The sequence below is a fragment of the Siphateles boraxobius genome, unplaced genomic scaffold (assembly GCF_051911475.1).
Source record: "Siphateles boraxobius isolate OS27281-9 unplaced genomic scaffold, OSU_SipBor_1 12, whole genome shotgun sequence".
NCBI lineage: Eukaryota > Metazoa > Chordata > Actinopteri > Cypriniformes > Leuciscidae > Siphateles > Siphateles boraxobius.
Genome location: NW_027508722.1, coordinates 11,195,089 through 11,213,867, shown reverse-complemented (window position 1 = coordinate 11,213,867; position 18,779 = coordinate 11,195,089). Strand labels below are relative to the sequence as shown.

Below are 18,779 nucleotides of genomic sequence, written 5' to 3'. Positions count from 1 at the left end.
ATCATTGCAACTTTCATTTCTGAAGTTTGTCCAACCTGGCAGAGTCAGCTACCAGCAAGCCATCCTTCCACTCCTGAAGGAGGTTTAACACTGTGGTTCTTTCGCAAGATGTTTTGTTTGTTTGAGTGGTGCAACATTCAACTACAGGCTAAATCAATGGCGTGAGATTGAGGTGTGACTACCAAGTCACAATTTTGGACTGTAAAGGGCGGTAAATAATGTCTGGGAAATCTGTTTGTAAGCAAAAGTAGAAAAGCAGGGATATGCATTAACATACACACACACACACAGGTGTGAAAAGGACAGAGGGGATGTTCCTTTAAGAGAAAGCAGAGAGACCTGGCAAAAACTGAGAAAACTGAGAGAGAGAGAGTCTAAACTATGTCTAAACTAGACATAACACTAGCCACAAATACACACACCAACACAAACAAACACATGGACAAAGCACAGAGACAAAATAATCACAGCTCTCCTATCATGGCCACATGCTTTCATTAGACGACACAACCTCCCAGTAAAAGTTTAGCGTTCTCTCTAACATTTTTTTTCCCCACTCATCTCTGCCCTTAGAACGGAATGTTCAAAGTGGGAATGGCTATAAGTGGGTTATATAATCGGAAATCAGTTTCTGCGACGTGTTGAAAATGGCTCTTGGCACTGTCTGTGATATTGTAAATAATGTGCACCTGAACTGGTGTAATTACAGGGGGGAGCATCGAGAGCAGGGAAGAGCCCTTCATAATATATGGTGATCAAAATAAAACACAGCGTGTTTCTCAGAGAAAAGGAAAAAGATGTACGGAGCACTGTGGGTGTAGAGATTAAATCTCTGGAAGATCAAGTATGTGAGTTTACCTACTTTACCATTATATTGGACACACATTTTTACCCAGAAGCGAACTGAATAATAAAAACTTTTTGGGGGGATATCCTCGTTTGTATTAAAAATAAAATGATTATTATTATTATTATTATTTACAGTAAATGCTGTAAAAAGTTTTCAGTTGGGGTTAGACTGTAGTATTTATAACTAGCTTATATAACTATTATAGTCTTATAGTCAAGATGGGGGGGGGGGGGTGCCAGTGTCTATGCAATGTTGCACTAATACAGTGCAACAAACGTGTGTGTGTGTGTGTGTGTGTGTGTGTGTGTGTGTGTGTGTGTGTGTGTGTGTGTGTGTGTGTGTGTGTGTGCGTGTGCGTGTGCGTGTGTGTGTCTGTGTGTGTGTGTGTGTGTGTACATTCAAATAATGCCGCAAAAGGGTCACCCAAGAAGCAGAAAAAAGTACCAGCAAAAGTGATCCAAGGCAAATCTATCCATCTGAATGTATTTTGAACAGTGAAAGTGAGTATAGAAAAATAGGAAAACTTAAGAAAATCTTGTTGAAAATCAAAACAGTATGATCTAGGTCAGGGGTGCCCAATCCTGCTCCCGCCGCTCGACTGTCCTGCACAGTTCATCTCCAACCCTAATCAAACACACCTGAAGCAACCTATTAAGGTCTTTAGGATGGCTTGAAAATTAAAGGCAGGTGTGTTTGATTAGGGCTGGAGATGAACTGTGCAGGACAGTCGAGCGGCAGGAGCAGGATTGGGCACCCCTGATCTAAGTCAATTCAGTGTGAGCGCTGCTGGAGATCACACGTTTGCCCAAGTGATTACTGACACCTAGTGGTGATACCTGAAAATAAATACATTGGATGGTGGAGATTTCTGAAATACACTGTAATTTCTATTGATAAAAATAATAAATAACGACACAAATTTTCATTAATTTAGATTTATTATCTTATATCATAATTGTATGTTTTCGTATATAATTATTATTGTTATCATTGTTGTTATTATTATATAATGAATTATAATATATGCATGAATATATTATTTATGTTTTTTTATAGTAAACAATCAGCATTCAGACCAGAAGTTCTGGTGCAGAACTATTCTTTTTTCAAGTGTAGAATTTCTAAAAACAAATGCCATTACTATTCTGTAAATTGTATTTAAAAAATATTAAGGACAAGTTTTCATTAACATTGTTTTATTATTTGTTGTTGTTTTTACAATGTATTATTAAAAATGCATTAATGTTATAGATTTTATTATTGACGAATCAGCATCCCGAACTATTCTTTTCATATTCAAAAAATATATCATTCATTGATTCAATAAAAGTTGATATCCAATCAAATGAACCACAAAAAATGAGGTGCTATTTGCTCTGAAAAGAACAAATGAACAAAAATGTAGAAGATGTAGAAGAATTAACCTTGAGACAGTATAATTGTGTTAAAGTTTGAAAACTGACAGACAGAGAGATGAGGATGAATTAGTAAGGGATACTGGAGTTCATGGGTTAGTACTTACATTAATGTTACTGTCTGCATTGTCAACAAAACTATCATCATCAAGACTGTCCATGTCCTCAGAGGACTGATCTTCAGTCTGAAATGGGAATGTAACACTAGCATGGCAAGAAGACTCACAATATCCATGTAAAGCTCAGGATATAAACACTGCAATATCAATTCAACGTTTCATTTTCACTATATTTTGCGATATGTATTAGTTTCCTCCATCATATCCATGGGTTCAGGTGTTTGGTGCTATTTGCCTAGATCATTTTGGGTTTCTATAGACATGCAGCTTTCAAACATGTACAGCACTGTCAAGGTTTAAACAGACAAAGATATGAATGAACGAATGTGTGTGTAAGTATGTTCACTGGTGAGCCTGTGTTCTACCTTTGATTTCCTGCGATTAAACTTGAGGAAGCCCAGCAGACCCTTTTTATCTGATCCACTCAGACTGCTGGACTGAAGAGATTCAGCTGTAAGAGAAACACATTCGTTCAGCATCTTACACACACACACACACACACACACACACACACACACACACACACACACACACAGGAGCTAATATTCTAGAATAATCAAGAAATGAGAGTCAACAATTCTACTTTTTGTTAAACTTAAGTGGTTAATTTTGAGCTAGCTAATGAGAATAATGGGTTATGGTAGATACAAGATTAACATATACTAGTGCTTGCACGTCAGCAAAACAGTGGTGTTAAAGGTTGAAGTAATTTAGGATTTAGGCTTTGGTTCTTTACCAATGAAATGCCAGGTTAAAGCCACTCAGCTATTGTAATGAATTTCAAACTTTAATCTTACATTTTATATGAAGTAGCATTCAAAAGTTTGGGGTCAGTAAGACTTTTTTTTCTACATATAAATGTATGCTTTTATTCAGCAAGGATGCATTTTAAAAAGAGAAAGTAAATAAATGTATAGTGTTATAAAAGATTTATATTTCAAATAAATGCTGTTCTTTTGAACTTTCTATTAATCAAAATAATCCTTACTAAAAACATATCTTGGTTTCCACAAAAATATTAAGCACCACAACTGTTTGCAACACTGATAATAATAAGAAATGTTTATTGAGCACCAAAAATCATATGACACTCAAAACTGGAGTAATGGCTGCTGGAAATTCAGCTTTGCCTTAATGGGAATAAATTACATTTTAAAATATAAGCATATAAATATAAGACTTGGTTAGCATGAAAGACTTCTTTAAAAAACACTAAAAAAAATCTTACCAATACCAAACATTAGAATGGTAGTGTAAACCAAAAATAAATAGCACACTTATCATCAAAATAATCCAAAAACACTCACACACACACTGAGTAAAATGGTGTATGTTAAGCGCTGACTTGCAAGCATCGTAATGATGTTTTCCCATCGTGCATCACAAGACACCTAAACACTTCAGATACAATTCAGATATTGTAGTTACTTAACAACTATTAAACATGTGTACATTATTATTAAATGGAACAGGATGTTATAAGCTGCAACGCACCAAAAGCAGTACAAAATTCTGACATTAGATGGCGCTACACTTCTGCAAAGCCTCTACTTCAACAAATTTAGATGAAGGTACACTAACACAAAACACACACTAACAAAACCTAAAGAAGAATCAGCAGGACAAGGAACAGGTTTTATGAATACAACATAAATGCATTGAGGACACAAGCATGACAGTGACGATAAGCATTAAAGATGAATACAAAAACATAGGCACTGCATGTCTTATTTAGTTTCTATCGACCAGGTTATTTGAATCATAAAAAGCTCAAGAATGTAAGCAGACTCAGCGCATACTGTAAAGGCACTATGGCGACTATTCAGCCAAAGTTGTGTACATCAGTACCTGAGTAGTTCAGGGCAGGGGTTGAAGCCATTTTAGGCTGGAGAACTGAAAGCAATCAAACCAGTAGAACATTTGAAACCATTTGAAATTGAATAGATATATCTTTAGCTCAGAGAGTGCTGACAGTCAGAGGCTATTAGTGCCTTTAGGTGCTGTATGAGGATGTTAGGTAAAAATAGAACTGCCTCAACAAAGATACTGTAAGTGGAAACATTGAAAGCCCCCTTTCCACTGCACACGACATTCGACACGACTGTCGGAATTTCGCCCCCTAGTGACAGTCGTGCGGAAATTTCATTACTATCGTACACGGCAATATGGGAGAGAAGTTGATTCTCACAGTCTCCGAATACCCAAGCCTGGTTGACACCAGACCCTTCTCAGTTGTAACTGAGAGTGGGTCTGAGGGAGGTTCATTCACAGCCCATTTCCAAAGGGGCGTCACCAACGGACGTCGCTCAAATACCTCAACGTCGCTGCGCTATCGTCATTGTGTATAGACCGCCTCAACGTTTGTGAGTGGTGCCTCGGATTGGAAAAATTGGAAATGGGCTTGAATGGGTTTCTTGGCCAGACGGACTTGCATCCGGTAAACATCACATCCGGTCGGCTGGTCGCATACGGTCTATTCGCAAAATAGTTTTTTTGAACTCCCCGCAGCTCCCTTACAACTCTTCCTTGGAAATGAATGACTTCCGGTCCGACGGCTGTCGTTTTTCGTGTGCAGTGGAAAGGCGGCTTAAGAGTGGGTCTGAACAGGAAGAGTTGGACCTGCCAATAAAATATCAACAACCATATTGTAACCAATGGTTTCCTAACTGTATATCTTTATTATTTTTTTAAGACACAGATTTTCCATTGGACATTAAGGTACAACCCAACACACTACCAATATAATTAAAATGTAAAATATATAAATACTTTATTTAGCATCGGTTTCCACAAAATTTATAATTTTAAACTGTGATAATAATTCTACTTAGCTCATTTTAGCATATCTAATGCCCTGTTTACATCTGGTATTAAGTGTTTTTGTCAATCCGATCACAAGTTGACGACGCTAAATACAGGTGTAAGTTGGGTCTGAAACCTTTTGAGCTTGTCCACTTTCGACCACTTCCAGAGGTAGTCAAAAGCGCATTCGACCGGATTGCTTTCGTAGTGTAGATGCTCATGTGGTCAAACAGCCACAAAATACCACCTACTTTCCGCCTACTGACCTAATGTGTAAACATAACGGGAAGCGCCAGCCAGGCGGGATTTAAACTTTGTGCTTTTGAGCGTAGTTCGTCCATTAAATTGAAAGCTCTGAAAAAGGCCATGCATTTACCCACCCATAGACCCCTCCCCTGGAAGAAATCAGGAACGAAGTGGTCAAAAGTTGACAAGAGATAGATTAAAACAAACAGGAATGATTTTCCTTAGTCTACTTGTGACCCCATCGACCAATACCAAGTGTAAACAGGGCCATGTGACCATATGTGGTATCCTGACTTTTTTTATAATCCCATACCTATCATCTGATCCAGGACATAGAGTTCCCTGATACCCAACTCGCTCAGGGACTTGTCCAAATCCAGTTGTTGGTGGCTGACATTGTCTCTGAACAGCAGGACATGGGCAGGGTCAAACTCGCACTTCTGACAGATCTCAGGCACCAGGGAATGCAGAGGGACCAATGGATTTACTCGAACCACGGCCTTCTGACTGTGGTGATAGTTCACTACCAAACGCACCGTTTTCTATGTATTAAGAGAAAGAGAAACAGACAAGTGAATAATGAGAGAGGTTCGTTTAGAGAGTAATTATGTATTAAAGGGATAGTTCGGCAAGGGAAAAAAAAATTCTGTCATCATTTACTCACCCTGTGAGTACCAAACCGGTATCACTTTCTATTTTCTGTGTATTTTGATTTCGACAAACATTTTTTGGTTCGTTTTTTGACAATACAATGGCAGTTAACGGTCAAGCAAAACTGTGTGGATACCAAAATTTTTCAAAATATCTTTTCATTTTCCCGCAGGAGAAAGTAATGCTAAAGGGTTAGTAAATAGTGACAGAATTTTCAATTTTTGGGTGAACTATCCATTTACACAGCTTATATTATAAAAAAGAAAAATGCAATGATTTGCCTCAAAAGGGAATATTAAAGAAGTTAAATACAACTTTAGCTTTATGCTTTCATTTACCACAGTAATTAAGCTGGAATCGCATTTATAAAAAATAAAAAAGCAGGCGGTCACAACACAACAGTGCACATCGACAGCAGCTATGTTGTTTTTAATCTAGAAATTTGTTTTAATCGAAGAGAAATTACAATTCTAAACCAGCATGCTACATAACATTCAAAAACTATCTTCCTGTAGATGTAGGTGTAGCAAACTTACTCATGTGGTTATTATCATTTGCATGATCAAGATAAGATAAGATGCAGCACGGATCTCAGAAGTTTCACATGAGCAGTGGGCTAAATTAGACTGTACATGCACATGTTTGCAGTGACTTGTAGAGGAAGTGTCACACCAACCTCAATGCTTAGAAAACATCTTCTTCAGAGATCTGAATTATAGGTTCAATCGAACACCAATAAATCACATTGTGCAGAATGCAAATACTAATATTGCTCATAAACATCCAAACAACTATATCACAGAGGCAGCTAAATTTTATCCTAGCTAATAGAAAAAACAAACTGTTAATCAAGGTTAGCACAGGAGATACTTAACTTGTGCCACTTCCTGTTCCTTACCATGCAGACAAACAAGAACACACCAGACTGAGGTGTCACGAAACAGTAACCAACACTTATTATGTTTCATTGCACATGTTAGTTACTGTAATTCCACTTTGTCACAAGTCCTCAGACTTATGTGTATGTGAGACAACGTATGCAGTATTTAGACACTGCACACTCAAAAGACACTTAAAAAACTAAATGCTAACTGAAAACATCCACTGTCTTTGAGTACAGTGGGTGGTTTGCACTACAACATTATAAAGACTATGTTTTTAAATTGCAACCGACAGATAAATAAATATACTGAATATCATGACTCTCTGGAACACTTCTGCAGTTAAATATTAGTGTATAATTGAACAGTAAACTGTATACTGTATTTAACTGTTTGCCTAGACAACTAATAGCTTAAATCACAAGTCTTCAATTGGGGGCCTGTCAGTTATTGTTTGATGTAAATGTATTGACAAGCTAAATTTAAGAACCTTAATTTGTCTCATTGTTCTCCCAAAATTAAAACGCAACAAGTAAAATTAAAATGTTACGTAAATGTAACTATGTACATCAATGATTTTAATATTTTCTAAACATGACTCAAATTGTGGTGCAGGATTTCAGGTATTACAAATAATTTGAATCATTCCCGTGCAGGTCTCGCTCTTATAATGCGGGAACCACCCACAAACATTTATTCACTTCAGCACGTAGGTTGTATGAGTAAATTAATCTAGATTATAAGATCAAATCAGTCATTTTAAAACTTTCTGCGAGGCGTAATTTCACAAACCGCACGAGGGATTCAGAGGTGCTGGGTCCTCTCTCTCTCTCTCACTTCTACAAAATGCACTAAACATCATTCACATTGTTGCACAAGGCAAGCGTCAAGCCCGTTGCAAGTGGCGAGACTCAATCAGGACAGTTGACTAAATTGTCACTTGCACAATTGGGCCAGTGTTGCATCGTCTTTTTAAGTCTTACCAATTTAAACATTCAAGCGATTTTACTCACGTGCTCTCTGACAGATGGTTTTCTCTACGCATATACACAAAGCCGCCTTAAAAACAGCTTGCAAGTAACAAAATGGAGTTCTTTTTCAGAGATTATAGTACTTTAATGGTCAAAAACACAAAATTATGTCAACATCCTGGTCTTGGCGAGTATCCTCATATACCAGTCAGTTAGGTCTTAAAAAAACACATGTGTAACAGTATAATGGATGATCCATACAAAAGATAGCTTTAATCGCATTAATAGCATATGTATTTAATTTATACAGGACTAATGGACTATCCAGTGAAATTTTACATTTGATAACTTTATTCAGTTTCTGTAGTATTTCTGTACTGAAAACTAGTGTTAGTCAAAAACCTAATCAAAAAACGTTTCTCTATATTTCATTTTTTATTTTATTTTTACTTTGTGTTGTGTAAACTCTTGAGCAACAAAGTTATCCCATTGTAAAAACACAAACACAAATACAATGAGTGAGCAAACATTTAGGTGAGATAAATGCAGGGTTCCTGCACACTTTTTAAAGTCAAATGTAAGGTTTTTTAAGAATTTTTTAAGACCTGAAGAAATCAAAATTAATACGGTACATTAGGGGTGTGCAATATTGACAAAAATATATCAAGATGAATATTTGTATCTCGCAATATTTGCCACCTTAAATTGATTTCCAGGGATATTTTCACCTATATATGGACATTTTTTCTAAACTTATTTAGAGGTATGCATCACCTTGTATGTCAAATACTAACATTCAAATTAAATTATACAGCAATTATACTTATTTATACAATAATACTTAATTATATCCACGACCACTGTTACCAGTCAAATTAAATCATTCAATCAAAATCCATCTTTGCAGTGCAGAGGTGACACAGCAGCGGCATCAGAACTGGCATTAATATATTTACACTCAATTTACAATTGCATAAATAAAGCTATGAGATAGTTTTTTTTTAAATCAATATTCAATATTTAAATATGGTTTCTAATAAATTAAAGGGTACTTTAAATATGAAACTAAAACCGCCAGTAGGTGGCGGCAAGTCACTGTCAATAAGTGAGTTGAGGGAGTCAGACATTCAACCGATTTGTTCAAACGGCTGATATATTCGGGAAAGAAGCAAGTGATTCCTTCAAAGTGCGGATTTCAGTCAAGAAATCATCGCTGTCTACTGAATTGAATCAGAATCAGAATCAGAATCAGAAAGAGCTTTATTGCCAAGTGTGCTTGCACACACAAGGAATTTGTTTTGGTACTGAGGCTTCCAGTGGACATATACAAATACAACATTAAACATAATACTACAAATTATAAGAATAAAAAATAAAAATATAAATATATGAGAATAAAACTATCACAGTTGGGTTTAGTCAGAATAGACATTTTCAGATTTACAGATTATGAACCTATTTACAGTGTTTTGAATATTATAAATAAATACATCTACATATAAGTATCACCTGAGTTGTGGGATATTGCACTAAACAGTGGGAGTATTGCACTTACAGGCATATGCCTTGGGAGGAGTGTTAACTGTTCAGGAGGGAAATGGCCTGTGGGAAGAAACTGTTCCTGTGCCGAGATGTTCTTGTGGCCAGTGATCTGAGTCTCCGTCTTGACGGTAACAGTTCAAACAGGTGGTGTCCAGGGTGAGTGGAGTCTGTGATGATTTTACCTGCTCTCTTCCTCACTCTGGAAGAGTACAGGTCCTGGAGTTTTGGCAGGGGGGCACCAATAATCCTCTCCGCAGTCCGGACTGTCCGTTGTAGTCTCCTGATGTCTGATTTGGTAGCTGAACCAAACCAGACAGTGATGGAAGCGCACAAGACAGACTCAATGACGGCTGTGTAGAACTGAATCAGCAGATCCTGTGGCAGGTTGAACTTCCTCAGCTGGCGAAGGAAGTACAGTCTCTGCTGGGCCTTTTTCACAGTGGAGTCAATGTGATTGTCCCACTTCAGGTCCTGAGAGATGATAGTGCCCAGGAACCTGAATGACTCCACTGCTTCCACAGTGCTGTTCATGATGGTGAGTGGGAGGAGTGCTGAGCTGTTCCTCCTGAAGTCCACGATCATCTCCACTGTTTTGAGCGTGTTCAGCTCAAGGTTGTTATAACTGCACCAGGCAGCCAGCTGTTTAACCTCCAGTCTGTAAGCAGACTCGTCACCGTTTCGGATGAGACCGATGACAGTGGTGTCGTCTGCAAATTTCAGGAGCTTGACAGTGGGGTCTTTAGAAGTGCAGTCATTAGTGTACAGGGAGAAGAGCAGTGGGGAGAGAACGCACCCTTGGGGAGCACCAGTGCTGATTGTGAGTGTCTTGGATGTGTGTTTCCCCAGTCTCACTCGCTGCTGCCGGTCCGTCAGGAAGCTGGTGATCCACTGACAGATCGAGGATGGTATGGAGAGCTGGGTCAGTTTGGCTGTGAGAAGACCAGGCATGATGGTATTGAAGGCCGAACTGAAGTCCACAAAGAGGATCCTTGCATAAGTCCCTGGTCTGTCGAGATGTTGCAGGATATAATGCAGTCCCATGTTGACTGCATCATCCACAGACCTGTTTGCTCTGTAAGCAAACTGAAAGGGATCCAGCAGGGGTCCAGTGATGTCCTTCAGGTGGGCCAGCACCAGTCTTTCAAACGACTTCATGACCACAGACGTGAGAGCGACAGGTCTGTAGTCATTAAGTCCAGTGATTTTGGGTTTTTTGGGGACAGGAATGATAGTGGAGCGTTTGAAGCAGCAGGGAACTTCACACTGCTCCAATGATCTGTTGAAGATCTGCGTGAAGACCGGGGCCAGTTGGTCAGCGCAGGCTTTTAAACAAGCAGATGAGATGCCGTCTGGGCCTGAGGCTTTCCTAGTCTTCTGTTTTTTGAAGACTCGGCTCACGTCCTCCACACAGACCTTAAGCTCAGGTTGGATGGCAGGAGGGGGGAGTGATAATTGGAGAACAGGAGGTGATGCTGAATGTGTGAAGTGCAGATCAGACCGGGTGTGTGGTGTGAATGAGGGCTTTTCAAACCGGCAGTAAAATGAATTTAAATCGTCAGCCAGGTGTTGATTGTCCACAGATCGAGGGGATGGTGACTTGTAGTTGGTAATGTTCCTCAGGCCATTCCAGACTGATGATGGGTCGTTGGATGAAAACTGTTTTTTCAGTTTATCAGAGTAGTTCCTTTTAGCAACTCTGATCTCCTTTGTTAATCTGTTTCTGGCCTGGTTATACAAGATTTTATCCCCACTTCTGTAAGCATCCTCTTTGGCATGACGAAGGTGTTTGAGTTTCCCAGTAAACCATGGTTTATCATTAGTGAATGATAAGAATGTCCTGGTAGGAATGCATGTATCCTCACAGAAACTTATATATGATGTTACAGTATCTGTGAGCTCATCCAGATCATTGGTAGCAGCTTCAAAAACAGTCCAATCAGTGCAATCAAAGCAGGCCTGTAGATTCTGCTCTGCTTCATTAGTCCATCTTTTCACAGTCCTTATTCCAGGTTTAGCTGATTTCAGTTTCTGCCTGTAGGTCGGTATGAGATGAACCAAACAGTGATCAGAGAGCCCCAAAGCTGCCCGTGGGACGGAGTGATATGCATTTCTTATTGTGGTGTAACAGTGGTCCAGTATATTACTGTCTCTGGTGGGACATGTAACGTGCTGTCTGTATTTTGGTAGTTCACGGGAAAGATTTGCTTTGTTAAAATCCCCAAGAATGATTAAAAGAGAGTCTGGGTACCTTTGTTCCGTTTCAGATATTTGTTCAGCCAGCTGTTGTAGCGCCGCGCTCGCGCACGCGTCTGGAGGGATGTAAACATTCACGAGAATGAATGAGGAAAATTCCCGAGGCGAGTAGAAGGGTTTACAGTTTATGAAATGTGCCTCTAAATTAGGAGAGCACATCTTCTTCAGTGTTGTTACATCTGAACACCAACTTTCGTTAATGTAGAAACACAATCCACCACCTCTCGTTTTCCCCGTTAGCTCCGCGATGCGATCCGCTCGGAACAGCTGGAAGCCCGGCAGATGTATTGCGTTGTCCGGTATGGCTTCACTCAGCCAGGTTTCAGTGAAGCACAAAGCAGCAGAGTTTAAAAAATCCTTGTTAGTGTGGGTGAGGAGAAGAAGTTCATCCGTTTTGTTAGGAAGAGATCGGAGATTCGCGAGATGAATGCTGGGGAGTGCAGTGCGCAGGCCGCGCTCGCGGAGTTTAACCAGCGCGCCGGCTCGCTTCCCGCGTTTGCGTCTGAACGCGCGTTTGAACAACAACGCTGCCCCTCCGACGAGAATGTCCAGCAAAACGTCCGAATAATCAAAAACTGTAGAAAAGGTTTCTGGTGTGTGTTTCCTAATGTCCAGTAGTTCGTCTTTGGTGAAACTGATAGGAAAAGAATGACTAAACGCAGAACAAACGAACAAAAACAACACAATAGCTGGAGAGCTCCACACCGAGGCAGCCATCCGCGGCGCCAATTGAGACTCTGCTACGGTTTCATTTTGAAATTCTAGTCAGCGAAATAAAGGGAAAACAAACAATATTGACAATATTTTGTCTAAAAAGTAACTTACAATGTTCTTTTATTGTTAATTTAACTGCTGTATAACAAATATCAAACTTGCAATTGTGCACGGGAAAACAGCACTCTTGCTGATGTGATATAACATAAGAACATAATATACATATACATACCTATAACTGCACACATCACAGTGAAAGCCCGAGAGACAAAAGCGATGTCAGCTCACAGTGCCTCGTATATCGTTAAAACAATGATTGATTACAATATCATAATAGAGGGTTTGCACCTACGTCACGATTTGGTCAGTTACTCGGATGCGCGTCCATATTGGAGATACTCGGATGTAAACAACAGCATGGATTGCACTGTTTATGTACTACTGAACACATTGTTAAACTAATTTATGAAGTCTAAACTATGGGAAAAAACACATGGAAGCTGCGAAATCATATAGAGAAGGACTTCGTAGCCCTTACCGCTATTCTTCCTTCTATTTCTTATCCCGACATAGGCTATGTTCAGATTGTCAGTCCAAAAAAAAGCACATGAAATCCATTTCAAGCTACATCCATATGTGGTTTGAAATCCTATTCAAATCACATATCAGGAAATCCGCTTCAGTCTGAACGCTCTGATCGGATTTCACGTGGTATGTGACTTTCTCACACCACGTAAAATGTAAACGTCAGACGTTGTTATAAGCCCCGTTCACACTACAAGCGACTTTGTCGCTGCATGTCCCCAGTGGCTGGCGATGAGGTCGCTAGTGGGCATTCCCACTACTGGTTGCCTTTATGAATGACATCCAATGACAGCGGATCAGTTTTCTTGCCGCTCCACTTCTATTGGTTGTCGCTCCCGAAAGTCGCTCTTCATTTGCATAAAGTTAAACAGATCTCAACTTTGTCGCGGCGCCAGACACGCCCCATCCGGTCGCCGGAAATCGCCCGCTCCCCATTTGAAATGAATGGTATCGTGTCGCTTTGTCGCTTGTAGTGTGAACGGGGCTATAGGGAACATGCTGAAAGTCGCTGCCGAAACAAGGCTGTGTCGTTGCAAAGTGCCGGACAAGCAGAAAATTATTATTTTTGAAACCAAATAAGAGGGCGAAAAAAAATCTGTGCATACCAGCCGCCTACAGTTCTGCAGCTCAAGACGCAGGAGTCCAGTGCGGGGGCTACACATTTCCATGTTGTAAAATTTAAATAAGACAACATCTCTATTGCAAATGCAAACCCCTCCATCAACGCAACGTCATTGCCATATTGCCAAAGAGCTGCATGAACACACAAATCGGATCTGAACAGTTGCGATACAGTGTGGACATCATTTTAGATCAGATTCCAATCAGATACAAAGTTAATCGGATTTGGACTGACAGTGTGAATGTAGCCATAGTTAACTACTTTACGTCAACATTTTAGCTAGGGCTTGGTATTGTTAGGAATTTCACAATTTGATTCGATTTCGATTCTTGAGGCTTCGATTCCGATTCGATTCGATATTGATTTATTAGCTTCGATATCGATTCAATAATTAGTAAATACACAAGTAATTAAGTATCTGAGTATATTTTTAAATAATGTGTGCAGTATTACCAATGTTTAAGAACAAATTGACCCCAGCAAGTTTCCTGTCATGGTTTATTTAGCAGAACAAACTGTACAATATTGTACATGTATTGAATACAAACCACAACTGTAACAAACAGTTGCTTTATTAACACACCTCTAAAGTGCATGTAACTGTAATAGTTAGTATATTTCTTTCTTCCTATACATTCAAGTTATAAAAGAAATGTAAACAGAAACACAAAATGTGCATACTCATAAAAAAAATGCGCTTCGCGCGCAAATTTGCACACACACGCAAGGACTTTCGCTCTCTTCCTCTGTCGTGCGCGCGCTACGCGGTTTGGAGCTCGCAAGCTCTAGATTTCAGGAGATTTGAATTAATTTGCGTACATCAGGGAGCCGCAATCAATATGCGGGAGACTCCCGGAGACTTATTGTTGTTCTTATTATCGTTTAGGGGGGCTCAGTAACATTTTGGGGTAGCTTAAGCCCCCCTAAAATAGGCCTAACGACGTCCCTGGTTGGTGGTGCCGGCTTGAACGGAGTGCAGCTACTGTCCGTCATCTTGCTGTTTTGGTCAAGCGCATCTTGTACAACGCTGAACGCTCTCACTAGAGTGTTGCCCACAGCGCCGCCACTGGCCGGTGGGCTGAATCGATTCATAGGATTTGATGAATCGATATTGAATTGAGAAACAAATAATTGCAATGCATTGATGAATCGATATTTTTACCCAGCCCTAATTTTAGCCATAGTCAACGCTTCATTTACACATGTGGCTAATGCTGTGCCTCTCTCAACCACAAATGCCTTCTTTCATCCGTTTTTTGCACTCTTCTCTTTAACGTTTGGCAGACTATAGAAATCAAAATGTTTTTTCCCCGATGTGACCGATTAGTACAGACCATAGAAACACGACCATTTTTCAGCAGCAATAATCAGCCAAATATGCAGGTCTGTTCAGTGGCATTGTTTACGTTCAGTGCCTCCAAAATGGCCGACTTCCGGATTGATGACGTGTAGTGAAAACCCTCTATAGACAATACACATTGCACACCACTACGCACATAAAGAATGAACTTACAACTGAACTGACATTGACCAACTTTCTTCTCCTTCTCTCCTGTTTCGTGTGCAGGAGACAGACGTTATGCAGCCGCGAATGTGATGCGAATTTTCACGTGAACAAGCAAATCCACAAAGATAGAATAATAAAAAAAGAATACGTATGCTAATTAGATAGTTTTTAGAGATGCACCGATTGATCGGCTGGTGACCGGAATCGGCCAATTTTCACGTGATCGGCCATGACCGGCAACCGGCCGGTCAGTCAGACATATTCCGTTTTTTTTTGCCGGTCAAATGCACTCGGGCGCCTCATGATTAACATCACGCAACATCAGCATCACACGTGCACACGGAATGCACATGTAGGAACCTTGTGAATTACGGCCGTTTCACACCGCAAGCGTGAGCAACGCGGGTTTTTTTTTTCCCGCCATGCATGTTAATCAACGAGTGCATTCACACCAAGAGCAGGATCAGCGCGTGAGCGTTGAACAGGAGCGTCGCGTGAACAGCTGTGAAGTGGGGTTTTGGCTGCTCGCGCTCAGTTAAAGTGATTGTTTATCCTGGCTGGACATGTGGCAGACGAGAGAAGAACTGTTTGCGAAATAAAACTTGCCATTGATGTACAAGTGATTGCAATAGGCCTGTGTGTGTGTGTGTGTGTGTGTGTGTGTGTGTGTGTGTGTGTGTGTGTGTGTGTGTGTGTGTGTGTGTGTGTGTGTGTGTGTGTGTGTGTGTGTGTGTGTGTGTGTGTGTGTGTGTGTGTGAGAAACATCTTTATACTGCAAAGCTATATTTATTTTATTTTTATTTGCTATTTATATAATATTTTATTGCCATTAACTGTTTTCATGCAGAAGTTTAGTTTCCTAAATAAGTAAATATCACTTTTATTTTTTTAGTTTAATAAATGGAAAAGAAAATGGTTCTTCCGTACCATAACACTGCACTCAGATATGTGTGGATTTCCCACACCAGGAGTAATAATTTATATAGTTCTATTTTATTTAATTTGTTCAAAAAATGTTCTATGTTCTATGTAAAATGTTCTATTAAAGAAAAGATAGAAAATAAATATTTGTGTTTGCTGTAAAGGGGTTAGAAAAAATGAAATCGGAATCGGCTAAATCGGTATCGGCAGGCCAAACTCATGAAAAATCGGCAATCGGAATCGGCCAAGAAAATTGTAATCGGTGCATCTCTAATAGTTTTAATTTGGAAACCATTTAGATATGTCTAAGTCACAGTGTCATCTAAAATTTAAGACCTTTCATAAGTAAAAATAAGACTTTATAAGACTTTTTATGGCCTTATATTTTAAAAATCTAATTTAAGACTTTTTAAGGATCCACGGGAACCCTGAAATGTAATAAAAAAAAATGAAACGTTTAGTTCTGGTTCACTTAATGTTAAAACTAAAACCTAAAGATACAAAACATTTCATGATGTTTCCAAAACAACGCCGTGTTCTGGGCTGTATGCGCACGTTGCAAGTGTGTACATTTACTGTTATTTTTTCCAGCACCAGGAATTCCTTTGTTACACACACAAGTGAAAATCTGCTGCAAGGATATGGCGGTTCTGATGCCTGTATCAAACTGTAATGGGCAACCTACTGTATCTCATACGTCGAGAAGAACCAGGTATGCTTAAGCATTCTCTGTCCTTTTTAGGGTCGCACACGTCTTATTGTTGGTCTTATTGGGTTTCTATGGGCTGTGTTGCATTCATATTTCAGTCGAATGACACCAGAGTTTGTTTGGAAGCGGACCAAGGTTCAGATGGAAGCGAATGAATCACACCAGAGTGAATGAACCATATCACTTTTTCAAATGAACCACACCAGAGTTCTTTTTAAGCTAACCAAACCTACCAAATGTGAACACACCCTAGAACTCTTTTGAGGTTTAAAAAAAAAATTAGTTTAGGGTGTAGTGTGATGAGCCAGTTTAACACTTATAACAGCCTGCTCACTTTGTCAACTTACTTTAAAGGGATAGTTCACCCAAAAATTAAAATTCTGTCAGTATTTACCCTTGTGTTGTTCCAACCCTGTAAGACCTTCGTTCATCTTCGGAACACGAATTAAGATATGTTTGATTAAATCTGAGAGCTAGATCACTCCTCCATAGGCAGAGAATGTTAGAGAAGATAATCGAGCAGAACCTGTTCAAGAACGGCTGTTAAACAACGTTTCAGAAAGGTTTGTTTTTTGTTGTTCTCTAATTACCTTTTAGATACACTGTTACTTAATTGTACGAATTATTATATTATTACAAAAAAATAAGCTTCATAAACTGTATCAAATTTCATACAATCGTTCTAACAAATTATACTATAGTCCTCAAATGGATTTTTTTTTGCGGACCTATAGTGATCGTGACTGACTGTATAGCACAGTTACTTATGTATTTTTAGAACGATTGTAGCCAAATTTCTGTTGACAGAGCTATTAACTATTAACTCAAAACGAACACTAAACATTGGCTTTACTGCAGTAGCCAAATCAAACACAGAACCATGTTTAGCATGCCTGTAGATAAACAAGCGATAAAGAATACATAAAAGCTCTAATTGAAGAATAATTTACACTAATTCCAAGTTCGCTGTTGAGATTTAAAAAAAGTTTGTAACGTTAGGTGTTTGTCGTATAACTTTAAGTATGAATGAGCATTTAACAAGCTGGTTTGCAGGGCCAAACAGCGTTGTCATTTGTTTACTTGCTACAACGTACAATTAACAATACAAACTATTACAGGAAAACACATCGACGAAAAATAAATCATAGTTATAGATTGTGGCCCGTAAATAACAGCTTCCGTTCTTAAAGTTGCAACTGCTCCATCTTTCAGCACAAGCCGCTGTGCGAATCCTGCATTGAACTCGCCAAGATTGCGGAAACTCGCCAAGACCTCTGTAAAATGTGCAGCGAAGAGAGCGAGATTTGGGTAATAATTAACCATTGATCCCTAACTCCTGCGACCCTAGGAAGGCTGAACAAAGAGGACCTGCAATCCGGGCACTGATGAAAATAACAGCGTTTCGACGACATTGCGGCAGCAACAACACTCCTATACCACAATAACTCTTCTCCAACGCAATATAAAATGGCCTTGCCCCCTTATTTCGTATTCTCGGAGGACTGGTTTATTGGGGTTACTGACGTCAGCAACCCTGGAGGAATGTCTTGTAGTCCTTACAGGCTGTTTGCTGTAGTCCTTAGAAATTGATTTCTTTCAAAGCAAATATCTCCGTTTGCTTTTAACTTTGAGCGCTGTAACTTTGCGGATGTTGTTTATGCTCAAACAGCAACATTACACACTAACTAAAGTTAGAAAAGTGAAATCGTGTTTTACCACCCCTTTAAAGACATCATTAAAATAGTCCAAGTGAATACAGTGGCTCAATCCTAAGTTTATCAAACGACGAGAATACTTTTTGTGCGCAAAAAAAACCAAAAATAACGACTTTATTTCAACTATTCATTTCCTTCTCTCTGGGCCTTGAATCAGTTCACTAGTATAATAGCGTAAGATTCTGTTGTAATACGCCACACGCATTACACACATGACCAGCGTCGGCCAATAGTGAGCCTACGTGCGACGTAGATATGCAATCACACTTCGTTAAC

The 18,779-nt window shown here is 39.4% G+C and overlaps 1 protein-coding gene across 8 annotated transcripts in view; it reads right to left on the bottom strand.

Moving 5' to 3' along the window:
• The window catches only part of cobl (cordon-bleu WH2 repeat protein), a 146,267-nt gene that overhangs the window by 67,329 nt on the left and 60,159 nt on the right, over nt 1–18,779 (bottom strand). For 3 of the 8 annotated variants that reach the window (XM_077207628.1, XM_077207639.1, XM_077207647.1), the window contains 4 exons: nt 5,746–5,974; nt 4,233–4,277; nt 2,750–2,835; nt 2,373–2,450 (listed from right to left, as the gene is read on the bottom strand). In XM_077207628.1, the coding sequence (XP_077063743.1) occupies nt 2,373–2,450; nt 2,750–2,835; nt 4,233–4,277; nt 5,746–5,974 (438 nt within the window). The remainder of the gene's footprint in view (nt 1–2,372; nt 2,451–2,749; nt 2,836–4,232; nt 4,278–5,745; nt 5,975–18,779) is intronic. The other 5 variants (XM_077207661.1, XM_077207669.1, XM_077207679.1 and 2 more) reach the window with 3 other exon arrangements.